General features: G+C 35.8%; 1 protein-coding gene across 3 annotated transcripts; it reads right to left on the bottom strand.

Moving 5' to 3' along the window:
• Positions 1 to 7,469: 7,469 nt before the first annotated feature.
• LOC129265177 (putative deoxyribonuclease TATDN3) lies at positions 7,470 to 26,192 on the bottom strand. Of its 3 annotated transcripts, none has more exons than XM_054903187.2 (9): positions 26,082 to 26,192; positions 24,238 to 24,270; positions 18,834 to 18,953; positions 16,725 to 16,826; positions 15,992 to 16,101; positions 15,336 to 15,391; positions 14,441 to 14,553; positions 12,243 to 12,323; positions 7,470 to 11,366 (listed from the first exon to the last, which is right to left on the bottom strand). In XM_054903187.2, exons 1-9 carry the CDS (start codon positions 26,145 to 26,147, stop codon positions 11,220 to 11,222), a joined length of 828 nt encoding a protein of 275 aa, XP_054759162.2. In that variant the 5' UTR covers positions 26,148 to 26,192; the 3' UTR covers positions 7,470 to 11,219. The 3 variants fall into 3 exon arrangements, with proteins under 3 accessions (XP_054759162.2, XP_054759163.2, XP_063957620.1); XM_054903188.2 differs by having other exon boundaries at positions 12,243 to 12,320; positions 26,082 to 26,191; XM_064101550.1 differs by lacking the exon at positions 24,238 to 24,270.
• Between the last annotated feature and the right edge of the window lie 1,436 nt (positions 26,193 to 27,628).

Below are 27,628 nucleotides of genomic sequence, written 5' to 3'. Positions count from 1 at the left end.
TTTTTTTTAGTGTTAAAATGATTTATTATAAATGTACTTTGATGATTGTGGAATATGAATATATCAATAAATAAATAAATAAATAAATAAATCTTCATTCTGTTGTTCGTCTGATATTTTTTTTATGTTCAAACCATATTACATTCAGTCTGGAGTACCCCTTTAAACGTGTGTAAATTATTAAGTTTCAGATCAGAATATAAAAAATATTCTGCTCGCGCTTCGCGCTCAAATTATAAACGTAGGAAAATATCAAATTACCCATCATTTTCTTGATTTACAAAACATGAATAAAATGTCCCGTTTTCAGGTCTGAAATCTCAATTTTGTTTCCGCTCGCGCTTTGCGCTCGCATCAATATTATTGTATAGTTATACATATACCTATCCTGTTCATGATTAGAAAAGTGCTTAAGATGTCCAGTTTTTAGATCTAAAATCTCCTTTTTATTTCCGCTCGCGCTCCGCGCTCGCATCAAGTGTATAGTTATTGTCTATCCTGTTCATGATTACAAAAAAGTGCTTAGAATGTCTAGCATTATGTCAGAATGTCAAATTTTTCATCTCGAGCTTCGCGCTCGCATTATTTGATTGTTGATATATGCATCGTCTTCATTTATTTATTTATTTCAAATATTAAAAAAAAGGGTATAGCCCAATCAGCAACAAGCTGGTTTTTGTTGGGGCCCTTCGTAAACAAACACAAATATAAAACATGGTGACACATTCGAATATAAACAAAGAATAGAGCATAAATACTAATATTGAAAAATTGAGAAATTAAAATAATCGTAATTAACTATGGAAAATAACAAAATAGATAAAATATGATACTGTACAAAATGTTACCTAAAAGTAAACGAAAATCATATATACACATGAAAAAGATGAGATATGTACAAAATGAGGAAAAAGAATAAAATAGATTCCACCATTAGTCCCTATTACATATCAGATGTTTTTTCCCCATTTTGCCATTTCCCGTTTAAACTGTTTAATGTCTTCTATGAATCGGAGGTGTTTGGGTAATTCCATTCCAATGCAATGGGCCTGTGACAAAATATGATTTCTGGTAAAAGGTTGTACGAGCATAATTATGGCACCATGATTATCATCATATTTCTGCTCCTAGTTGTTCGAGAGGATACTTCTTCTATATAAATAAACTTATCACAAAGCACCTGAGGAGCAGCTTCGTGTAAACATTTATGAACCATTAAGCAAGATGCTCTAAAAAATACATTGCGTATTTTTGGCTAAGATAATATTTTAAAAATTTGTTCAGATGGAGTTTCATAATGGGTAACTGCAAACAGTCATTATAACAGATCCCTTTCGATCAGGCCAGAGCGTATATTAAAGATATCTGCTCGCGCTGATCTCGCTCGCATGTTATTATTTGTTATATACGCATCTTGTTCAGGACCACAAACATTGCTCAAAATGTTCAATTATTTTCAGAACAAAATACATGAAATTTCCTAAAAAAATTAACTCGCGCTTCGCGCTCGAATTATATATATATATATATATATATACAGTGCGTATCAAAAAAAAGTTTACACTTTGAAAAAGCCCTGGGAATTAAAAGATATACATGTGGGTAATTTTTCACATATTCTTGGGTTTGGGTCTCATCTATCCAATGAAAGTAAAAATTATGACAGAATGTTACACTTGCGTGAGCACTGTCCATTTTTGTAAAGCTCGCAGAAATCTGTTTGCGCAGATATGCTCGTTTTCACGCTGTGTCAAGGGGAAAGGGAGAAATCAAACTTACCCTGCGAAACATTTCTCATATATTTCCCTTGCACTTTTAGTCAATTGAAATAAAACGGATACCTTCAAGCATTTTGTAACAATTTTGCCACCCAAATTGAAATTTCAACACTTAGTAAGCACAACCTTTACCCTTTTAGTGCCAGCTGGATCTGAGGACATAACTGAATCTGAACAAAAGTTTATTTCAGACATCTCCAGCATTTTTTCACTAAATTTTTACCATTTAAAGAGGGTTTATATTTAATTTTTCATTAAATACTTGTTTATCCACACTTTTCCCAAGCTTGACAATGATTAACAAAATGAAAATCAAGCCTAAGCCATGCAGTCATGTAAATCACAGCTCAGTGTAAAGCAAATATCGTCACGATGGCCTCGGTGTGTGGGGGAGTGGGTGGCGCAAGAGTCACTCTTCGAAGTGTTTTGGGCAAGGAAACAAGTTAAAAAAGGTAAAGGATATCTTCAAATAATTTTTACTAGCTAAATTCCACGTGTTCTTCATAATTAAGGTCTATTTTTATTCGCATAACTATTTCAAAGTTCTGCGCAAATCATTTTCCCCTAACTTTTCAAAAGTAAGTGGTGCTCACTCAAGCGGAAATATTTTTCCAGTAACTTTATATCGTCATTTGCTTAAATGGACCTGTACCAATGTTAAAATGTGGAAAAATCTTCAGGATATTACAAGTGTATAATTTTACAGGATTTTTACTAAGTGTAAACTTTTTTTTGATACACACTGTATATAATATATATATATATATATATATATATATATATATATAGGTAAGTAAGTAAGTTGTGATATACTGAAATATCTAATATAGTGCTCGACTGTGAAAGAGCTGAGTCGCTGATGAGCCTTAGGGTGAAACAGTCTACGACTAGCTTAGTTAAGCAATCCAACCAATATATATATATATATATATATATATATATATATATATATATATAGTGTGATGATAAGTTTACTTCTACCAATCGCTGTTGAGTTGTGAATATTAAACATAATGAGATGAGGCGAGGCCAACTCAACAGATTTTTTTCAGACGTTTTTCAGACGCTTCTGACGAAGTCTCAATTAAAAGACGAAAGCTAAAGCAAATAATGGTGTCCTGCGTCATCTGTTGAGTTGGCCTCGCCTCATCTCATTATATATATATATATATATATGTGAATGTGCGTGTGTGTGTGTGTAAAAGAACAATGGAAAACTCAATTGTGCCCCCCCCCCCCCCACCTTTGAGGAGAGATTTCAGCACCCCCACTGAAAAAATCGTTCCCAGGGCCCTGGGTGAGAAAAGAAAGAGAAAGAACGAGAGAGGAGAAAGAGGGATGAGGTGTCTGAGTTGGCTGGTTGCATGGGGAGAATAATACGTATGTAAAATCAGTTTTAGGTTGATAGACAATACATCTCTTCTAAATAGTGTCTCAGATTGACAAGACAAAACAATGTTTTTGTGAATATGGTTTGACAGTGAACTTTATTTACTATGGTTCCAACAACCGCGTAGCCAGGATTTCATTTTGGAGGGGGCGGTAAATGCACGCGAAGCGTGCCAACACTTACAGAGCGCGCGAAGCGTGCTCCCTAGGGGGTGGGTGCAGGGAGGGGGAGTTTCCCCCTCCCGCGCGAAGCTTTTGGTGTTTCATAAATTAAAATGAAAAGGAGCCGTCTCTCTTGTCTCTTGTACCTATATATCAGCTCCAATTCAGTTGACTATATTGTGATTTTGAACGTGCAGGGAAATGACATGAAGAATTTGATAAAAAATATTGTACTTTTTTATTTAATACGATACGAATTTTATACCTTCCTCTTTTTAAATTAGAAACCTGTTTGCCCCCAAAATTATGGTTGTTTAGTAATGAGCTGAAAAGTGGGAGAATTTGACTTTATGGAGGTGGCGGCAGAAATTGATATAAAGATTTCACCCGCCCGGAGCCGACCCGACCAGAAGTTGCGCGATCAATAAAAAAAAAGATAACTTCATATACTAACCTTACTCTAATTCCATGCCCTAATGTATACATTTGAACTTTAACTGGCAAGAAACACATTATAGCTGAGGTAGAAAAACAGGGTTAGAGAAAGGGTGGGGGAAAGAATGGAGATCTTCAATATTGTCATTTAACCGCGCGCAGCGCGGAAGCAAAATCCATATATATAAATTTAGAGCAAGAGTGAAGGAGTTTCTCTTTTGAGAAAAAAAAAGAATAAAAAGAAAAAAAAACACAAAGCTACCTTTCTTCCCTTTCCTCCCTTCCCTTTTCCTTTTCTCCTCTCTTTTTTCCCTTTTTTTTTTTGGGGGGGGGACGTTTTTTTTTTTTTTTTTTTTTTGGGGGGGCGACCGCCCCCACCGCCCCCCTGGCTACGCGCCTGGGTTCCAATAAAGAACAATGAAGTATTTGAAGAAGGGGATACTTAATGATGCATGCTTTCAAACATATTTCTTTGTAAATTCCCGATCACGTGGGGAATATATTTCCGGGGGTGTATTATGATAATATCATCCCACCAATAAAATTGAAATGCCAAATACTACACAACGCCCGGGCACAATGATTAAAGCATGCGCAAAACTTAAGGCCATATACACTCTAGAACAGAATACGGTTATAACTTTGATGGCAGGTATTTGTATGCCCAATGTACACAGTAAACAGGTTACATTTTAAACAAGGCCTTTTTTATTCAAGCTTCCATTTCTTTATGAGCCGAGTCGGAGTTTGTGTCTTTTTTTTTTGGCCAAGCAATTTCTTTTTGCTTCTTATAACGAAGGATCTAAATAATCCAAAGTTTGGAACAACTTTGCTGTATGAATTTACATATGAAGATGAAGTATTTCAATAATAAAAATAAGTAGGATATGTATTTATCATCCGGATCACCAAATATTTTTCCGAAATTAGACAAAGTAAAATTGGAATAGAACTTTTGTATTATAAGAGGGCCTTTTTATAAAATAAAAATCTGAATGGTAAAATATTTTATTTTAGAGCACTTGCCGACATGAATGGGATATTACGTACATTGCATACAATACGCATATGGCCTACGTACACATGACATTTTGTATTAATTTTTTCTTAGTGGTCATTTTTTTGTTGGGGCCGCCGGGGGCTTGAGCGATTTTTATCTATTTATGTTAATTTATTTATTTGTAAATATTTTCTTATTTTATTTTGTTTATTCATTTATTCATTTTTTTAGGAGGATAATCCACCATTCGCCACTGATTAGAATATGATTCTGGAAAAGTGTTCCACAAAAGTAGTTGACACGGAAATAAAAGGAAGTGGTATGGTAGTATAGGGTAGAGTTTAATTTATCGTACTTTTAAAACGCTCAGCTAGCTCACGAGAGGGAGCTGTCTGTTGCTAGGCATGCGGGTCATCCCCTAAACAAACCCTTGTTTATATTATACACACAGCTGGTTTTTGTTACACGTGCAATTATGTTGGTATTGGTGACGCGATTAGCTCAACACATGCACACAGTCCGTTGTCCTTGCACTTTTTGCAGCAAAGCAAGCTCAAATCATATCAAGTAGTGTAGCCATTCTACGTTATTTTTATCGAGCTTATAAGTTATACTTATCGTATTCTCATTTTGAAGTTGATGTGAAAAACTGTTCATTGTAATTGTTTTAAATTTAAACTCATCATGGATCCCCAGAAAATGTACGAGATGAATAATCAGCGTGAGTCGTGGTGTGCTGTCGAGCTGAGTCCGCTGCAAGATTGGTGTAAAGCAGAGAGAAAACACCATTCTGATAACTTCAAAAGTTCTGTCTTCAGCGATAAACAGGGTCGACCTGAGAGCGAAGCAAGATGCACATTCCAAGTCAACGACAGGACACACAGAGAAAAGAGACATTTTCCAAACAAGTCAAGTAAGTTAAAAGTAGAATGTTTTAGGGGACTATGACTCACAAGGTTTTTTTTAACTTTCAATTCATATTACTATTAGTCTCCAATTTCATTCATTAGATTCATTGAATCTCGATTGTTTCACGTTACTTTGTATAGGCCCTAGGCCCTATAGCCATAGGCCCGGGGGGGGCACTCAGTATATAATGCATAGTGGGTATGTGCCGCGGAGGGGACCCCCATTTTTACACTCAAATTTCCGTTCCGAGGCATAGCATTTTTGTCTTATTGAGAAAAAGAACAAAGAAAGCCGCTCCAGAGCATAGCACTTTCTTCTTCTCGAGAAAAAAGAAAAAAAAAATCCGCTCCAGGGCTTTGCATATTTTCCGTTACGCCGTTCCGGTCGCAATTTTGGTGAAAAGCGGCCGCAGCTCGCTGTCCGACCATCGCCTCTGCGCTAGCGCGCCCGTCAGTCGTGCCGCCGAGCTAGCTGCAAATACGTTCCATAGGGATGCATACGCACTCGCACGCAGGCGACCCGTTCCAAGGACCCCCGTTTTCACAAACATTTGTAGTTCCGAAGCCCGTTCCGAGGACCCTCCTTTTTACAATGAACCCGCTCCAAGGCCCCCGTTTTTTGTCTCGCCCGCGGCACACCCCTACCACTTTTTTGGTCGAGTGCCCCCCCCGGGGCCATAGGCCCTATATATTTTATGATTTTATGATTGAAATAAATTGAATTGAAAAAAAAATCTAGTGAATTGCAGTGCCGACTACATTCAGGGTTTAAGATGCCCTCATAATAATAGTCTTGATGAAATTGACATGAAACTTCTTTTAACTTTTAAGGAATTATTTTTTTATTAAGTCAAAATTTGGCTTCTTGACACTCACAGTCGCACTTGCAGGAATTTATGTTTTTCCCAGTGATGTATCTATTCTATTTGCCAAAAATGGCAAAGCAGGAAGGGAATGATGAAAAAAAAAAGAAGTTTGCAGAGATTTCATTTTTAAACTAAAGGTATATTATATCACTGGCCTTCCTAGGGATTTTTTCTGAGCATTTCAGTATTTTCACATGATATGCTTTGACTGAGTTTTGCAACTTAAGTACCCAGAGTAAGAAAAATCTCTTCCCAACATAACTTTTTGATTGATCATCTTTGCAATCTCTGCAGATCTGGAAATTAGTAAATTCTTGCAAATAAATGTTTTCAATCAGCTCTTTAAAATTAGGGAGAATTGTTTTTTCATGATTTATCATCCGATTGACATGATTATGATAAAAAAATGCATTCGATATTTCTAAAGAAATTAGGGTCTACTGATTATCCTCGAGCAATAAATCAGTAAAAGTTATAATCATTGAAATTTCACCCCCCCCCCCCCTCATAACATCAACTCATTGGACTCTTTCAAATGTAAAATCACTCAAAAACCTAGTAAGTGACTAGACAGGAATAACCATCGTTTCTGGGGATTTATTTAACAATTTCTGGCATTTTACTATCATCCCCATTGAATGTATTGGTGAGTGAGCCAACGCAGTTCAGCGGAACAACCAAAATACAGAGACTGAAGCTTTTGGTCTGGTAAGTGACCTGCTTACTCGGTGATCTCACACTCATCAATGAAGTTGGCAGAATACAGCAAGTCTGCATATGCCCACTTAACCGAAGACAAGACAAAACATAATTTGATTCTATGATAGTACTCATTTCAAATCTTATGAGTATCTGTTGATTTTGTTTCCATTCTATTTTTTATTTCCATCCAGATTTTAGTCACCTAGCATGAGTGATGCATCTTTCTAGAATTCTGAGTGGAAGGTTTTCAATGATGGAGTAAGATGAAGTTGTCAACACTCTTTTGATGCTGGCCATCATGCAAGTCTTGACTAGGAGACCGACTCATAAACAATCTCTATTCTTTGCATCTTGGAACATTAAATTACATGTACATCTAGTCAATCGTACATATTGTTCTATACAATCTAGATGAAAACAAAGGTGCAAAAGTGGAACTTACATGTATGAGGATGAATTTCCTGCAACTTTCATCTTTCAGTTTCTAAGCATCGTATACAGTATGATGAAATTTATTAGAGTAATTTTGAATTTAAGAGACGTTGCATCTCATTGATTTGCAATAATAAAAAAGCATATTCATTCATGTAAATTTGATTGAATCTTAAAGAAATGTATACATGTAGACATTCAACTAGTTTCTTTTGAAAGACAAATGAGCAATAAATGCTGTATAAGTGTTTCTCTAAGATGTGCGAAAAAGTGCATGAGTTATGCTGCAGTGCATTTAATAATGGTTTTACTGACATCATTATTGAAATATTAAAATAAGAATCATGCAATAATGACGAAATCAAACTATGCATAATGTCGTGCTCTGTTCATTGTAATTGATATTTTTATGAACTAAATTGTATTTATGTAGGTAAAAAGAAAAAAATATGGTATAGAAATGATGGAATTACTGTGAGTGAGAGATGAAAAGAAAGAAAAAATTGGTACAGAAATGATAGCATTACTGTTATGTACATGTAATCGTACCCAGGTATTTGGCTTCCCATTTTTTTTTTTTCACTCTTGGCTTATTTAGATTAATGTTACTTGCTAAATCTATTTTCAATATAATTCTGAATAGCAATGTACACACAGAGACAAAGATTTTTATTTTAATATGAAGTTGAATGAAATTTTATTCAAGAGAGGAAAATCTAAATGTCTAATTGCTTTTGGGCAAGTCATTATGTTGTATCTAGTCATATCTAGATCATTATGTTGTCATATCACATCTAGTCATATCTCGTCATATTACATTGTATATCAACTACAGTTATCCATTTAAAATAGCGAATTGAAAAAGTAAATACACTTTGCAAACACATTGTATACCGGTAAACATTTTTACCTCATCATAGTAATGGTTACCAATTCAGATCATTTGGGGGAAAGTACAATAAATGTGTACCCGGTATTGCATGAAAACATTTAATGTATAGTGGTGCAACAAAGGATACAACATTTAAAAAACAAATAGAAATGTATTGGGAAAATTCTGAGTAGAACTTAAGCTCTCTTATGTAATAACATCTATGTAAAATTGATCATTAATACTACACATTTATTTATACATGTTTCTTTGAGGTTTTCTGAGGTTTTTACCTTTTTTGTGTTAATCTCATTGTTTTTCCACTTGCTGGAAAAAATGCAATAAAGAAATACAGTTCCGCAACTACTGTATGTACATGTAAATCACAGTGGAATCAAAACTAATTTTTTAAATGTTATTCTGTTTTAAATCACGTAACTCATGTTTATATTGTGGGAAATTATGTGATGAAAAGGGGTTTTGTTTCTTTTCATGCATGCTCAGACTTTTTACTCATGTATACTGATAAATACACATTCAGAAGATTTTACTGTGGTGAGAGTTTGGAACTTACCAGCTCAAGTGCACAAGTTTCTAATGTACAGGTAATAGTAGATTACACCATCTATGCAAATCTACATCATTACATACATAATACCTTGGAATCATGATTATGCATGTAAAAGTGAATATCATGGCAATATTAATTTATCATTATGATATGGTTTGTATTGATGATTGTTTTACTCGTTTTTGTTGCTTATGAATAAAAATACATGTAATATGTATTTCAATATATTTGAAGATTATGTAAGTCAATTGTGTGCTAATTTAGCTATAAGTTCACAAGAAAATTGATGAATTGGACTTTGAATGGAACTTGGAAATTACATCAGGACTATGACTTCTATAAATTGACATCTAAATACAATGCCTTGTTGAGGTGAAAGAGATAGATTTCAAGGAAGTATCCCAATTCAATAGTGTACCTGGCATGGGAGATTGAGTGGGTAAAAGTATTTGGAATTTGAGAAAACTTGAAAAGAAAATGTGTAATAGGGGATGACAGATAATAAAGAGTGAAAAGAAAATGAGAAAGATGAAATAGAAAAGGAAATAAAGAAATAGTGAAGAAATAGAGAGAAGAAGAATGGTTAGGAAATTGAGGAGAAGGAATAAGAGATAAAGATAGCAAGGGGAAGGGGAAGCTTGGTCTCTAATCAATACCCAGGTAATCTAATGATCTCTTGGGTTATTTCATCTCTTGATCTAATTGCCTCTTTATTTAGTTTTCCCACTCTTTGTCTTTATAATTTGGTCTATTACTAGTTGGTCTAAGCAGGAAGACTACAAAGGCCAATATTAAATTCAGAGCACTGACTGACTACAGTGTAAGTTACTAAGCATTTTACTTGGCTAAGCAAAATGATTATACACCTGCATGTATTCAGATTACTTCTACATGTTTTACTTTGTCGAGCCAAATTTAAGCAAAAAACTTTGTAATAACCATTGTGACATCCAGGATTTTCCAAAAGGGGGGGGGGGCACATTTTCCAGAGGAAAAATTTGACAAGCCCCCCCCCCCAAAAAAAAAAGGTCTTCACTTTCAAAGGGGGGGGGGGGGGTAACTTGTTTTTTTTTTACATTACAAATTTTATTTGTGACTCAAGGGGGGGGGGGGGCAAGGGCCGGTTTTTGCCCCCCTCCCCTGGATCCGCCAGTGGTGTCATCGATAATTCTAAGCCACATAATGGACAAAGGGTGATTTCAAGTACAGTATTGAAATCTTGAGTTGTGTCTATACTAAAACTGAACACTGTATTGAAATCACCCAAAGTATATCTGTAAGCAGAATGAATGACTGAATTTGTAAACAGCATACAAGTCAGACTTTAGCCAGGAAGAGGGCTGACTTGGATTTAAGCAAAATACCTAGCCAAATAAAGTAATTGAATAAAAAGATGTTATAATAATTAAGCAGAATATTGTGTAAAATACAGAGATTCAAGAACTACATGTAAATACTGGCCCAAGTGATGTTTCTAAATACTGGATATTCATTACCCTAGCTTTCGAATGGCTACCTAATATGACCAAATGGATCAAGGACATAGATGCAATCAGATTAAATTTGTTACTACATGGGGTTTCCTGTAGACAAATTGGATCAAACAAATTGGAGTCAGATTAAGATTAAGTGGGAAGAGACCTAGACCAAGTAATGATTTTCCAAACTAACTCTAATATAAGCTATTATCGAATTCAGGAAAGAACTCTCCTTCATTACAAATTTGAAAGTCACACCATAATTTGACTCTGGGTGGAATTTGAAGTGCCATAAGATGGACCACTGGATCAATGAATACTACACTTCTTAAACACTTATCAACTATTATCATTCTCCAAGTTCTAAAAGAATAATAATGAAAATCTCTACATAGAATAAACATAAATAAATGAAAGCTCCCTTGATGTTGATAATTGAGGGAAAAAAATGTCCTCTCTGCTTTCAAATTGAAAGCATTGTCTCATCTGATAGTGTTTGTAATCTTTTTATGCTTAGGCATAGTTCATATCCATAAATTGGTCTAATAATTATATTACAATGGCCACATTAAATAATCTTTCCTATTTCATCAATTTAAAATGAATAAACTACAGTCCTTCAAAATGTCATCTTGTTTTTAGAAACTTCTGAATTTTGGGGAAAAGTCTAAGGGCATTTTCTCTGGTGATTTGCCGAACTGTCTCCACTGACACACCTTTGACCTCCGCGATGTAGTCACATGATATATGAATGTTACTGGGTTCATTCCGTTTCTGAGTGAAATAAGAACAAGAATTAAAATCAAGAATTAATATTCATGATCGCTTCCTGTATACTACTTCATAAAAAAAAACCCAAAATATTCACAAAAGAAATGGGCTTCATAGAAATGGTGGGGATAAGTGGATATATCAGTAGAATATAAATAATGAAGTCGAAGGTTCAAACCCCATCAGAGCAAAACATAACTGATATTTTAGACAGTGGAATGACTCTGGCAGTCTTACCAACATTATGCAATTAAATGAAGCAGCAGTGCTGACTTTGATAACAACTTAGATGAATCATTTTTTCCATAAAAGAAACGAAGGAACCCCTAAACATCCATTTGGCAATAAAATCCTAAGTTTGTTGACCTCAAATGACCTTTGACGTTTTCCCAGAAATCTGAAATTACATTCGTCTATTTGCTAATAAATGATAACCATTAAACAAAAGTATTATGGAGTAGGGACTAATATTTGCAAAATTATCTTTAAAAATTTTAAATCACAATCCTGGCTATGATTTCAATGTTGATACCCCAACATAGTCAAAGTTTATTGACACTAAAGACCTTTGACCTTAATCATATGACCTGAAACTCATGCAAGTTGATCAGTAAACTTGAGAACCCATATGTCCAAGTTGATGAAATAGGTCCATATGATGATATTTCAAAACTTAATCTCGATTAAGATTTTAATGTTGACTATGCCACAGCCGCTGTTGGAAAAGCCGCATCCAGACGGTAAAGAAACAAATTATCTGAGTTTTGCTTTGGTCAAGCACCTAGCTCGCTGAAAAACTGTAAAATATTGTTTCAGAGGGTTCATCAAAATTTGTATTTTAATGGAATACTTGATACTTTGACTGAAAAAGAGACTTACTTGTTTTTCTGCAGACAATGCTGGGGAATCTGTCTCCAATAGAATCTTCTCAAGAGGGAGCTGTTTAACTAGCTTTTGCTTCTTGTCCATGCGTGTTTGAGAGAGTAAGTGAAATGGGGGCGGGGGGTAAGGAAAGACAGTGAACAATTGAGAGAGCAAGAGGGGGGGGGGGAGGGAGAGGGAGATATAATTGGAAAGAGAGGAAGCAAATAGTAAAACTAAATATTTCAACCCAGAGGCGGATCTAGGATTTTCCAAAGGGGGGGGTGGCACATTTTCCCGAGGAAATCTTTTGACAAGCAAAAAAAAAAGGTATTCACTTCCAAAAGGGGGATCACACTTCTGTTTCACGGCATTTTTACATTACAAATTTTAATTGCGCCTCTCAAAGGGGGGGGGGGGGGGGGGGGGGGAGTCATGGGCCGGCTTTGCCCCCCTGGATCTGCAAGTGTTTTAACCAGTTCTGAAGTTAAAAATTATACCAAAATAGTAAGACCAAACAACAATAATACACAAATAACAAGTGGAATGCCTCTGGCGATCTCACCTGCATCACGCGTTTCAATATAGCAGCAGTGCTGACTTTGAAAACTACTATGAAATAATCATTCACAAAAAACACCATTCATATAATGATACAATACTACGTTCATTGATATTTGACCTTGATCATGTGACCTAAAACTTGTGATACTTGATTACCCCTATATTCACATTTTATACACTATATCTATAGACTTTGAAAGTTATCTAATAATTACCTCTAAAATGGCCAAAGTTTAATGACTTTAAATGACCTTTGACTTTCGTCATGTGATCTGAAACTCGCATGAGATATTCAGTGATACTTGAAGACTCTTTTGTCCATGTTTTATGAACTAAACCAATAAACTTACAGAGTTATGATGGTAATGCCACAGATACCCCCAACATGGCCAAAGTCCATTGACCTTTGACCTTGGTCATGTGAACTGAAACTCGCAAAAGATGTTCAGTGATACTTGGTTACTCTTATGTCCACGTTTTATGAACTAGACCAATACACTTACACGGATATGATGGTAATTCAACAAATACTCCCAACATGGCCAAAGTTCATTGACCTTAAATGACCTTTGACCTTGGTCATGTGACCTGAACTCGGACGGATTTTCAAAGATACTTGATTACTCTTATGGCCAAGTTTCATCAATCAGATCCATAAACTTTCGAAGTTATGATGGTAATTCAACAGATACCCCATTATGGCAAAAGTTCATTGACCTTTGACGTTGGTCATGTGACCTGAAATGCGCACAGGATGTTCAGTGATACTTGATTACTATTATGTCCAAGTTTCATGAATCCGATCCATAAACTTTCAAAGTTATGATGGTAATTCAACACATACCCCCAATTTGGCCAAAGTTCATTGACCCTAAATGACCTTTGACCTTGGTCATGTGACGTGAAACTCAATCAGGATGTTCAGTAATACTTGATTAACCTTATGTCCAAGTTTCATGAACTAGGTCCATATACTTTCTAAGTTATGATGGCATTTCAAAAACTTAACCTTAGGTTAAGATTTTGATGTTGATTCCCCCAACATGGTCTAAGTTCATTGACCCTAAATGACCTTTGACCTTGGTCATGTGACCTGAAACTTAGGCAGGATGTTCAGTAATACTTGATTAACCTTATGGCCAAGTTTCATGAACTAGGTCCATATACTTTCTAAGTTATACTGTCATTTCAAAAACTTAACCTTCGGTTAAGATTTGGTGTTGACGCCGCCGTCGGAAAAGCTACGCCTATAGTCTCACTCTGCTTCGCAGGTGAGACAAAAACCTACTGGTATAATTATGGTCTATTGGGTCATATAAATCATCAATCATTCCTGTGATCACATGCTTCATTATTGAACTCCATTTTTTTATCTCACCATGGACCCTACTAACTAAAATCGTATAAAAACAATAACTCTCCAGGTTGAAAAATTTAGAATATTTGTATCAATAAAGATATTTATGTACTGGTTTTAGATTTTAGCACAGTAGATTAATCAATTATATTCTAGCCAAACTAGCTCTGCTATTCTTTAATGATTTTCATATTTGACTGTCCTATCCTTTTTTTTAAGCATCACCTGATTAGTGTTTATGTCAACAACCATTCTGTTATGAAGCAAAGACAGCATAAAAGCAAAATGCACTTACTTGTCCACTCCTAACTATAGAGGGCGGTATGGAAAAGTAATAGCCATATTGTATACCCAGCATAGCTACAGACGGCTTACCATCAAATGCGTGAAGCAATACATTCTCAGCACCTGCCATCAAGAAACAGAAATCTGAATTATATTTCCTAAAATTTCAATTTTCAAACAATCTGTAGGCCTAATATTAATTCTCTATACATGAAACAAACATTCAAACATATTTCTTATCATTATACTTTTGGTGTAGAAGGTATCATTTTCCTCAAGAAAATTAAAAATTTCTTGATTTCCTTACAGAAATTGACATGTCAACAAGAAGCCAAATATTTTGTTATTAATAACAGATCTTTGATGTGAAATATGTGCCTCCAAACTGCCAGATCGGAAATTTATTTTTCACATTCAACTTCTACAATTTTCAAACTCTTAATGATCTAATCAGGTCATCAATCATACACGCATACACAAAATGAGTTTAAACCTGTTTTTTTTTAATTTAGTATACAATTGAGATAACTAACATTTTTAGTTTTTATGATGGACATTCATGACTTTGAAACCCCAGATTTAATTAGATCATCATCAACCTTATCATAAATATGTGTCTGAATTCAAGATAAACAATACTGCTGAAGAGGATATCCAGAACTCAGGAGAAACTATAAATAATGTGTGGAATCTTGCCACTTCAAATACCCCTTGCAAGTTTCAGTAAAGCATTTGCTGACATTTTTGTGAGCGACCTCACAAAAAGACCCCAGCTTCTGAAATCCTCTCAGAATATGGTTGAAATATATAATGTCCCTTTGGGTAAATAAGAATAGCTTACAGAATTCCAACTCATTTCATCTTTTGTGTAAAAAGGCTGCTAATAATAATTGAGAAGAAAATACCTTGTTCATGAAGCAAAGCAATAGTTGGTCTGCCTGCAGATCTAGAATGAACATTTCTGTCAACAAAAAATACAAAAATTACAAGAGTACTATAAGATAAAAGAATTAAATATGGTATTTGTGATAACTTCTTATATGGTATCACTCTCACGCATGTGCACTTCGTTCTAACTTAAATCCAGATATTGCAATATTTGCAGAGTTCTATTGAATAAAGTTGTTTTAACGTTTAATTCATTGACTACCAGAGCCTTTATTGTGATTTCTCTGTATGGTCATGTCAGTATTACTATTAGCTAATAATCAAGCTTACACATGTTTTCATGAACGTTACTTACAGATAGTTTTTATATTCACGGGTACAAGTCCTAACATAAATCACAGTGATTAATAGTAAACTCATTCATACATAATCAAAATCGTTCTACAATCAAGCTTTACTACGAGGTCCTACTATTACATTCATGAGTTATTAAAGGCAATATGTAGAAGTGGAGATGTTAGCAATGTTGTATAAGTTCACAAAATTAGCAAATAAAATAACTGTAAAAGAAAAAAAAATCAGCTTATAAAGAAAACAAAAGACTCAATTATTTTTCAACCCATTTTTGTCAAAGTCAAAACTGTGTATAGTTTATTTAAAGTTTTTCACTTACAGGGGTAGATTTAGTCTCTTGGCAAGTTGAATCTGTTTTGTTAGAACCAGTCTCTGAATGTCTTTGTCTTCAGAACATTTTGCAATCCTTGGAGTGAAATCCAAACCTACCTATGAATCAATAAAATACAGGGTAAATTACAATTTCTTAAAACTGTAAAATGATACTACAGGGTCTCTACAGGGATACCTCATAAAAAGAATTACTGGCCAGTATAATATTTTGAGGAATTAGAATTATTGTGGATTGAAAGAAGCATCTTTTGAGAATTTTTTTTTTTTAATAGAACCTGGGCATTTTGTTTTCATTAAAAAAACACAAAAAATAATAGAATTAGTTGAAATCTGTGTCAATAGTATATATCACATTTAGATTTCATACACATGTCTTGTGGCTGGGTTGAGGTTATGAAAACTACCTCAAGTGGAGAATCATTCAATCAATTAGATGTAGTCCTGCAATGATGATTGATTCTTTGCTGAGCAAAATCTGCTACATTTTCTTCAGTCTTCCTCAATCCACTCTTTGTATGTTACATTCCCATTTTGTCATTTTTTATTTCACTTCATGAACTACTCAAGCCATGATAATATAAGGGAACTACATCATTTCACATGAAGCAAAAAGCAGAGAAAAATCATTATAGGAAGATCCTGCATACAGAGAGTCAGATTTATACTTGATCTAGGCGTTTTACTTCCTAAAAGTTCTTATATTCTTATCACTAACTCACCTCCCCAACTGCTACCAGCTGATCAGCATATTTCTCAATAGCAAGCAATGCCTCCTCAATGTCATTCTCATTTACACTTCTTTGTGTATCGGGACTTAAGCCCTGTATGTCAAGTAAAGGTTACATAGCAGAATTTAAAAGAAAGATCTCTTGAGAAAAAATCAATTTCAAAAGGTTAATGAAACTGTTTCAAATGCAAAGTAGAAAATATAATGTCAATACAAAAGTAGATGAAACTGCAAATATAGAATCAGTGAAATCTATTAGCAACTTCAAAGATCTTCAAGCTTTTAATCCTTAATAATTCTTCAAAAGTTCAACCTGAAACTTTTCTTACTGAAAACCGCAGTTCAGGCCCTGAACTGCGATTTTATACCCCCTTAACAAATAAAACATTGTTAGAGGATCCAAGATATTATCTTTCAAAGCTATTTCAACCCTGCGTGACCAAATTAATCCCTCTTAAGTAAAATTTCACCTCCGCAGGCAGTCCTTGGCATTGCAATATTACGTAAGAGCAGCTCTGCCTGTAGTAGGCACTTCAGAATGAAATTATTGTATTTGATATTTAATTAAGTTTTCAAAGGCATATTGTATTTTTAAGAAATCCAATGTTAATTGGTTTTCAATTTTGAACAAAGAAAATTGGTCCTGAAATAAGGAAACTATTAAAGAGAATAAAAATGATTGCATGAGCTGGCGAGCCACAGAGTTTGCTGGAATCGTTACGCTGTGTATGCAATAAAGAAAGAAAGGAAGAAAGAGAAAGAAAGATAGAAGCCAATTAAAGGAAGAAAGAAAGATAAAAGCCGAGGAAGGAAAGAAGAAAGAAAGGACAACATTGAAAGAAGCAAGAAGAAAGGTAAAGAAGGAAAGTAAGAGGAAATGAAAGGAGATCAGAAACGTAAAAGGAGATAGGGAGAGAGACAGAAAAAGAGAGGATCCATAGGTGGTTTCAAACCGCGATCGATCACAAGAATCCCCGTTAATTTACGAGAACTTTTTTAGGCTAAAAAATACCCATTAATTATTCCTGCATTCACACCGCCCCGAAACATACCCTTCGGGATAAGTTCCTGAAGTTACGAGCATGCGCAGTATGGTCTGTATAAGAAGGCAAGGCGCGAGATTCAAAATCACTAGCCCAGCAGCCACCCACGGCGCCCGCGCCCAACGACACGCTGGGCTAAAAGTTCCCGTAAATTGCTTTCACATTGCCAAAATACCTGCGACCTTGGAAAAATCCCCGCGAAAGTTCTCGTAATTTCGCCAAGTACCTACTATTTAGCGGGTATTTTCTTTCGGGGAAATTACGCGTAGTTTGCTTTCACATTACCAAAATACCTGGTATTTTCTGATCGGGGTAAATTTCCCGATCAGAGAATACCTGGAACTGACGAACTTCGAGGCGGTCTGAAACCACCTCATGATATTTCATTCCCAAGCGCTATCACCCTGTATCGCCTGATAATCCCTCTTATGTAACATTTCACCTCCGCAGCTAGGCAAGCCCAAGGGTTAGACCATAAACAGCTGTGATATTACGTAAGAGCAGCTCTGCCTGTAGTAGGCCTTTCGGAATTAAATTATTGTATTTGATATTTAATCAGGTTTTCAAAGGCATATTGTATTTTGAAATCCAATGTTATTTTGTTTTCAATTTTTAATGAAGAAAATCTGCCCCAAAATAAGGAAACTATTAGAGAGAAATAAAAGTGACTGCATGAGCTGGCGAGCGAGTTTGCTAGAATCGGCACACTGCAAATGTAATTGCGTTTTAGTTCTTTTCTGACCCATCGAGGTCAAGAAACGCATGTTTAGATACTTAAATAACTGGCCTGGGGTGATTAAGGTTTTTCATGGTTCCAACGATGGTTTTGCCTCATGCTGAGCTCATGTATAAGGGACATGTCTGGATGTATTCCAATAACATAATAAAAAATAAAGAAACTAACAATACAATGTATCAAATAACCATTGATATCACTATATTATGTGTCATTAAAAGCAAAGTACATAATTAGACAGCAATAAACATAATGATAATGGCATATATTCAGACCAATTATTGTATATGAAAAAGGGTTGGGTAGAGAGGAAAGAGCATACCTGCACAGGATGGACACCTAAGCATGGAAGCACAAAACAAGGAAAGTTTCTTGATAACTCTAAGATCCTCTCAAACTCTCCATGATGTTCTGCCACTACTAATGCAGCCTCTACTCCATTCTAAAATGATGAAATAAAACAAACAAGAGCTGTGATTATATATTCATGTTGACAATAATACTTAAACCCACGTAAAGTACCAAGTTTAGCTGAAGGCGGTTTTCCACTAGGGCGCGGACAAGACCAGGAAGGGTTGCGGAAGCAACTTTTGTCATTTCGGCATGCTGTCCGCAACCAAATTCCGTAAAAGATTATGCAAATGATCTTGTCCTAGGACACGACCAGGACTATTCTGTGTATTGTCGTAGGACATGTCTGGGACTGTCCTAGGACAAGATTATCTAAATAAATTTGTTGGCGTTCGGCGCGGAAAGCATGCAGATCATAATAGGACAGAACCGGAGACATTTAGGACAACGTCAAGAGTGGTAAATTCAAGGACTAGGACGATCAGGATAATTTTCGGACAACTTGCGAATACTCCAAGAAAATTATCGTTCATATATTTTTTATGAATTTAGGGGTGCTATTTGGGGTTTGGGGTGCGTTTTTTTTAAAAAGAAACCTTGATTTTGTTATTAAATCCGATTTGGGAGCAGGCGAGAATAAAGTAATTCGTCATGAAAGTACGCTATTTTAAACATTTTACGACTACAAAGACTATATAGGACTTTCTTTTATTTCAAATCAAATTGCATACATTGGTGGAAATCCCAGGGGACGCGTCCCCTCACTTTTTGGAAAGGGGGGGGGGCATTTGATATCAAATGCCGCCCCCCCCCCCCCCCCCCCCCCCCGTTTTTGGAACGAGCAAAATAAATAAAATGGAAAGAGAGGAAAAAGAAAAAGAAGGGAAAAGAGAAGAGAAAATGAAAAGGAAAAATAAGAGAAAGACGAGTGAATAAAATGAGATGAGGGGGAGGGGAAATTCATGTCCCTATGTTAAATTTTCGCTCACGCTTTGTGATCGCATTGCCTAATCTATGAGATACATATCTTGCTGAATAGACTTATATTGAGCTTAAAATATCAAGTTTTGAAGTAAATAAATAAAACATTTCTCAGACATTGAGTTTTCAATTTGTTTGATTTACAAATAGATTTCATATATTTTTGTGTAAAATGACTAAATTTCATGGTCTAAATATCAACATTTTCCGCTCGCGCTGCGCGCTAGCATTATTTGATTTGACAAGTAACTAATCTCTTCATGTATTCCATATTTCTTTTGAAAAATATCCCTTTTTAGGCTGGTCTGATTGTAAATAGTATCAGCTGTAGCTGCGCTTGCATTTTTATTGGGGAGTTATGTATACATATATAAATTGTAACAAATTATTTTAAATTCCTGTTTCATGACAGTTTATCAACATTTTCGGCTCGCAATTCAAATTCAAATTCAAATTCAAATTTATTTATTTCACTTCCATCAAACAAAAACAAATTGTATACCATATATAAACATGAATATTTGTATCCGTTGCAAACAAAATTAATGAATCATATGTTGTGAAAAAACACTTAGACAATTTGGGCAACACATTGTAGGTTTTAAATATGTATACTATTTTTCAATAGAAATTAAATTAAGATGGAAATGGAGCAATTTGCGCTCGCGTTATTTTGGTTAAAAATATATCAACCCATGCATCCTATTCATGATTACAAAATGTCCAGTTTTCTGACCTTAATATGTTCATAGCAAAATCGGGGCTCTCTTTATAACATTACTTTCTAATCATTTTTCCACAAATTTATATGTATATATTACAAAAGAGGAAGTTAGGATGCAAATTGCATTTGACAGGCACATGCGGATCAAGGGGCGAGGTGGTCTTGCTTCCCTCTTTAAAAAATACATACAGAAGAAAAATAAGTGAAAAGGAAAGGGAAACTTAAACAAGTGGAATGCCTCTGGCCGTCTCACCTGCATCACGCGATTCAATATAGCAGCAGTGCTGATTTTGAAAACTACTATAACTCGCACAAGATGTTCAGTGATACTTGGTTACTCTTATTTCCACGTTTTATGAACTAGACCAATACACTTATAGAGATATGATGGCAATTCAACAAATACCCCCAACGTGGCCAAAGTTCTTTGACCTTACATGACCTTTGACCTTGATCATGTGACCTGAAACTCGCACAGGATGTTCAGTGATACTTGATTACTATTATGTCCAAGTTTTATGAACTAGACCAACACACTTTCAAATTTATGGCTATAATTCAACAAATACCCCAATTTGGCCAAAGTTCATTGACCCTAAATGACCTTTGACCTTGATCATGTGACCTGAAACTTGCACAGGATGTTCAGTAATACTTGATTACTATTATGTCCAAGTTTCATGAATCAGATCCATAAACTTTCAAAGTTATGATGGTAATTCAACAGATACCCCCTATTCGGCCAAAGTTCATTGACCCTAAATGACCTTTGACCTTGGTCATGTGACGTGAAACTCATGCAGGATGTTCAGTGATACTTGATTAACCTTATGTATAAGTTTCATGAACTAGGTCCATATATTTTCTAAGTTATGATGACATTTCAAAAACTTAACCTTAGGTTAAGATTTTGATGTTGATTCCCCCAACATGGTCTAAGTTCATTGACCCTAAATGACCTTTGACCTTGGTCATGTGACATGAAACTCAGGCAGGATGTTCAGTAATACTTGATTAACCTTATGGCCAAGTTTCATGAACTAAGTCCATATACTTTCTAAGTTATGCTGTCATTTCAAAAACTTAACCTCAGGTTAAGATTTGGTGTTGACGCCGCCGCCGCCGCCGCCGTCGCCGCCGCCGCCGCCGCCGCCGTCGGAAAAGCGGCGCCTATAGTCTCACTCTGCTATGCAGGTGAGACAAAAATGATATGGTGGAAAAGAAAAACAAAGGCGGGGATGCCGTGCTGATACGGCCCACCTCTCCCTGCTGCTGGCTTAGCCCTCCCAGTATTAGAGAGATATACAAACAGCACAAAATAAATAGGAATAAACAAAGGAGATGAATTAAATGAGGTGAAATATAATCAATTAGGAAAAAAAATCGTGATAATGAACAGAAAATAATTGGCCGAGATAATGAATGTGTAAGATTAGACATATCAATTTTAATTTTTGGACGAAATTGCGAATTCAGTGTCTAATTGCCTTTGCCTCCTCTTGTACCAATTAAAATAGGCTAGGAAAGAAAATGTAAATGGGCAATTCCAGGAGGCCGAATGCGATCGCTACGCCCAATTGGCTGTGTAAAAAAAGGAAAAATGGAATAACCAAAGAAGAGGGGTATTAAGAGGAAAAAGAGTGAAGAAATTGACAGGCGGGGAGAATATCAGCGTTTCAGCTAGGTCAATTTGTAAAAAAAAAATATAATGGTTCATTTCGCTCTTCTTACTTTCAATAGTTCAATTAAGAAGATTGTGCACGCTGTTCATTTTTATGAAAAATAATTAGGTTTTTTCTTTTTCGTACTTGATGTTTGATAGAAGTAAGTTCGCGCTTCGCGCTCATATTTTAGGTTTATGAGAAACATGTTCTGTGCACGACTTTTTTCAGGAAGGCCTATTTTTTAAAGAGTCGTGGTGTAGTGGTTCTGACTCCCGCCTTGTAAACGGAGTGTCGTGTGTTCGATTCCCACCGCGGTCTATATACCGTCCTTTGGCAAGACATATTGCACACCTTGCCACTCTCGACCCAGGTGCAAAATGGGTACCCGGTTAGATGCGAAATTTATTGCATGCTTGAATTTGCCAGCACAATTTTGAGGCTGCGATGAATGCAGAAATGCTTCCCAGGGTGTGGAAATTGTGCAAATTTCATGCGGGATAGAAATGAGTACTGGGGTAATAAAATGCTGTAAATCGTTTTGAGCCATTCTGAAAAAAGCGATATTTATAAACTTGCTATCATTTATTATTTTTATTTGTTATTAATGACATCTCATTCACGACCGAACAAAGTGCTTAAAATGCAATATGAATATAAACTTGAATTTAAGTTTGAAATCTATACCTGTATTATTAATTTTGTTATGATATTTGTCCTATTCATAAAGTTGAGCGCTACCTATATGGTCTTTTTTCAGTCGAGTACATTAAAATAATCTAGTTCATAATAAAATGTTGCATGAAACGTCTTTTTATGTTCAGTACAGAACAAAATAATCTACTCGCATCATTGCCAGCTTAACTATTGCAAGAAATATTTGAAAAGTCCACTTTTCGACTCAGTAGAAAATGCTTGAAATATTTCTCCTTCAAGAGTGTAACCCCCCCCCAAAAAAAATAATAAAATAAAAATAAAAAATATCAGCTCGTGCTTCGCGCAATATGTTTAAAACACTGCTTGAAATTTTAAGTTCTCAGGTTTGTTTAGTGATATACTAATGAGGCCACTTGACCCCGTACTTTGTTACTTTTTGTAATTTTCTTGTCTTGTATTATCACGTTGCCCCATCTAGCGCACTGACCACAAATGGCTTTTGCTACTTGTGAACTCGTTCCATACATATTAGCATTGGATCCACACATTCCTGAATCACTCCGCTTGCCTTCCTATTCCTGACCAGTCTGAACGTTCCTGGAACTGTCCGCTTGCCTTCTTATTCCCGTCCGCACGTTCCTGAAACATTCCGCATGACTTCTTCTTTGCTACCTGAAGCTGACCTGAGCGCGGATGGTTTCCGGAAGACGCGGAAGGGTTTATGAAGGGCGAGACATCATCAGGACATCGTTAGGACAAGGTCCCGAAGGTGTCAGGAATTCAATATCCGCGTCCAAATTTTGGTCGAGACCAAAATTTGGATGCGGACAAATTTTGATTTCCCGAACACCAGGAAGGGTTTAGGACAGCGTGCGGACACTCCCAGGAATGTCCGGACAGGGTGCGGAAGGGTCGCGAATTGCAATTATTACATTCCGCGCCTTGTCCTGACGCTGTCCTGGCCCTAGTGGAAAAGGGGTATTAAAAGAAAGAAAATGAAACTTTGATCTCATTTATAAATTCAGTGCCGTACTGAAAGCCAACCGTGTACTTTTTCTGATCTGGCATACTTCCATTTATAGAGATAAAGATACCATTCTTAAATTGTACAAAGCATTGGTGAGACCATGGACCTAGTAGGAGGTCCATGGTGAGACCTATTCTTGACTATGGAAATGCTATTTGGCACCCAAGGTATGTCTGTGACCTGAAAGCCATCAAAAAAGTTCAGCGACGTGCTACCAAGTTGGTGCCATCTAAGATTCAAGTTTAAGTTTGAATAGTTTGAAAATATCAAAGATTTTTTTATGGGAAAAATTCAATAGTCATTGTTGAATTTGTACTTAACTTACATTTGTGGCTCTGGAAATCACTTCAGCAAGATCCTAAAAATGCAAAGAAACAAACAAAGGATATGGGAAACATGCAAAATATAGAAACAGTATATGGAAATTTAATACTAATGTACTTTCTCTCTTGAAACGAGTCAGAGATCATCTTATTGAAAGCGTGGGTAAATTGTGGTCTGGAGAACTGGAGATGCAAGCAGGTTAGACAGCTGGCAGCCGTCTGCTTCGAGGAGTTTTTAAACATTTTTTCTCCTTGTACACAGATGGCTCGCGATCGTGCAGCTGCCATTAGGGGGTTAAAAATGCAAGATCCCCCGACAGGGCTCATCAATTTTTGTCTTTATTTCATAAAAATATATGAAAAGAACTGGACCAAAATAAAGATTATTATTCCGTTTTGGCCTGAAATGCACCAAAACGGGAAAAAATGAATTTAAAAGGAAAAAAGTACAAAAAACAGTGACTTACTTCGGCTGTCGCGCAACTTTACTTCCCTGGTTTAGCCGAACTTAATACATAAACATATGGCAATTGAGTCCCTGTACAAATTGAGTTAGAACTTCGGTCTCTGTAATTGGTGAGTGGATCCAACAGAGTTCAGTGGAACAACCAATAAAACAGAGTCCGAAGCTTTTGATCTACAAGCAGGTTATCAATCTGGAAAGAAACCTGTTTATTTGTGAACTTTGTTTTAGTCAAATTTTGAATCCTATATGCATGGATTACAATTTACAAACCTTATCATCATCATCATCATCATCGTTGTACGGAAGAAGTAGGTAGTCCTGTAGTGCTTCCGATCATTCCTTCGAAGTTTCTTAAACTGGACTTTAAAACAACTAAACGTGTGTGGAGGGCGGATATTTATGGGAGAATTTGGTGCATGGAGGACCAGTGTTTGTCCAGTCTAGTTTTGAAAATGTTTAAAGTGGATGCCGAGATTACAGAAGAAGGAAGACTGTTCCAGGAGTCAATCACTCTCTGACTAAAGCTGTTTTTCCTTAGCGATGAGTTGCTTCTATATTTGTACAGCTTCATGTGATGACCTCGAGTGATACTTTGGCTTATGGGTGTGAAGAAGAGATCTGGATCAAAGTCTACCAGTCCATTCATAATTCTATAAACTTCAATCATATCACCTCTGATTCTTCTGTAATGTAGAGAGAACATGTTGAGTTCCTTCAGTCTTGTTTCATAAGTTAGATGCTTCAGTTCAGGCACTAGCTTGGTGGCTCTTCTCTGGATCTTCTCTATCTTGATGGCATCCAATTTGAATCTTGGATACCATATAACATTGCAGTATTCAAGTAGAGGACGAACTAGTGACTTAAACAGGACAGGTAACGTTTCTCTAGATAGGTATGTAAATGTTCTCTTTATGAGTCCCAGCATCTGGTTAGCTCGATTTACTGCTTGAGCTACATGTGCATGATAGTTAAGTTCATTATCAACATCAATATCTCGGATTCACAATAATTATGCTTAAGACGAGTAATATGGATTTTCTAATTCTATGGAAATCCACATGTATTTTTCAACATATGGCTCTACTTACAGTGTCTTGGGCCTTGGATCAGTGATGGCAATTAGTACAGAGCCCTCTTGGCTAGACTTAAGCTCCGCCCTCCTGATAAAAAACCGCCTTTTTACTTTGAGTTTGATTCTGAATTTGAAGTTGAACTTCAGTCATGTCTGTCATCCAGACAAACAAATTTAATTATATGTTCCACACAAGTCACAACAAAGACAAAGTTAGATTTTACATAAAGTTTTCACATTGTCAAACATCATGACCAGATAGGTATTGGACTGACAAAAATTTATATCATATAAGGCTGTCTATTTACCTCTTTGAAATCATTTGCAGCTAAATGACAATGGCAGTCAATAAATGTTCCACGACCAGCATCCATCGTTTATCATCTACTGGCCTGGGGATTCACCGTTTTTTACAAGAGCCTCTATCAATATAAGAAAATTATAGCTTTCGAATTTTGTAATATTATGTAAATTTTAGGATAGTTAAATTTTTTTGGTATATTTTCAAATTTAAAAGTAAATTAAAAAAATTTAATTTTGAATTATTTCAAATTTTAACTTCAAAATCTATTACTATAGTATACCGGTAAGTGAAATATAAGCAGTGATCGCGCGCAAAGATTGAAAATGGATTCTGAAGATGCTGTCAAGGCTTCGCAGAAGATAAGCTGCTGCAGTAAACAGGCAGTTTCAACAGCAATCACAACACTTTTGTCGTCAGTTAACCAGCATATAGACAAAACAAAGTACAATGAGGAATTTAGGGAAGGATTAAAGCAAAGATTTAAGGAGGTACGTATGTATGTCTACCTCTTTTCGAGCAGAATGCAGAGGACACTTTCCTTCCGGGCCGTTAGTCAGCTCACGACACGTCGGAGTTCCGCCGCCGAAGCGCGCGGGGTAGATCGCCCATGGGTGCATAATATGCCGCCGTGCACAGGAAAATGTAAGGCCCGGCGCACGCAACACTTCGCGCGAATTTAAGATAATTTTTAACAACGTTAGCTTTAATAAAATCTAGTCCTTCTGGCTTCTACGAAACTTACCGAAGGATGTGAAGTCAATTTCACCTAATCACGCTACCGTAATATGAATATCCCTAACCAGGGTTGGCGCGTTTTAAACGGTGTGTTTTAAAACATGTTTTAAAACACCTCATAGACTTGTGTGTTATAAATATGCATGGATGTGATTTTACATGAATTTATTTTTTATACTTTTATTTCTTAATTGGTTTATTATTTTCTTCTAACTAAATCTCTTTCTCAACACCACTCTTTTTCTCCTCTCTCTTTCCCCCCTTATTCTCCCTTTCTCCATTGCTTTGTCATGTTCCTTTCCTCCTGTTCAATTGTGCACATCAATCCATATTTAAGAATATTCTCATTTTAACAAACATCTGAGTGTTGTGCTCACTTTTAGACAGGGAAAGAAACACTATTTAAAATGAGCTCAAATATGTAATAGTAGTACTTGAATGAAATGGAAGTGTTGCACAAACATAATAATATTTTGCAAATAGACTGTATAACTGACATTGTAACCTTGAGGTACACACGAAATTAGGTGAAACTTTGCGCTTCGTAAAGATGAAGAAAAGTAATTTAGTTCAGTATAAGATAATCAGCTAGCAAACCTTTTTTTCCTCCCTGAACATGTGTGGAACTACCATTGTTTTAACATTTTTTGGTTCAGTCAAGTTGGTCATTATTATCAAATCTGTAAAAATTGAAATATTGTATTGTTCAAACAATTTTAACAAAAAATAGTGAGGGGCATTATCAACTCTCTTATTTGCACATCACTGAGTTGTAATAAATGTTTTGTGAAAATAAGCGAAATTTTAAAATGTTAT

The sequence above is a fragment of the Lytechinus pictus genome, chromosome 7 (genome assembly GCF_037042905.1).
Source record: "Lytechinus pictus isolate F3 Inbred chromosome 7, Lp3.0, whole genome shotgun sequence".
Lineage (NCBI taxonomy): Eukaryota > Metazoa > Echinodermata > Echinoidea > Temnopleuroida > Toxopneustidae > Lytechinus > Lytechinus pictus.
Note: the sequence above shows the minus strand (reverse complement) of the source record. Positions and strands in the feature narration are given on the sequence as shown.

Bases quoted from the DNA above. Each gene is read 5' to 3' on its own strand.
- LOC129265177 (XM_054903187.2), bottom strand. From the start codon at position 26,147: ATGGATGCTGGTCGTGGAACATTTATTGACTGCCATTGTCATTTAGCT. The intron at 14,554-15,335 runs GTATTTTCTTCT...TCTTGATGGCAG, and splicing joins TGCTTTGCTTCATGAACAAG to GTGCTGAGAATGTATTGCTT. The intron at 12,324-14,440 runs GTAAGTGCATTT...CGCATGGACAAG, and splicing joins CTATAGTTAGGAGTGGACAA to AAGCAAAAGCTAGTTAAACA.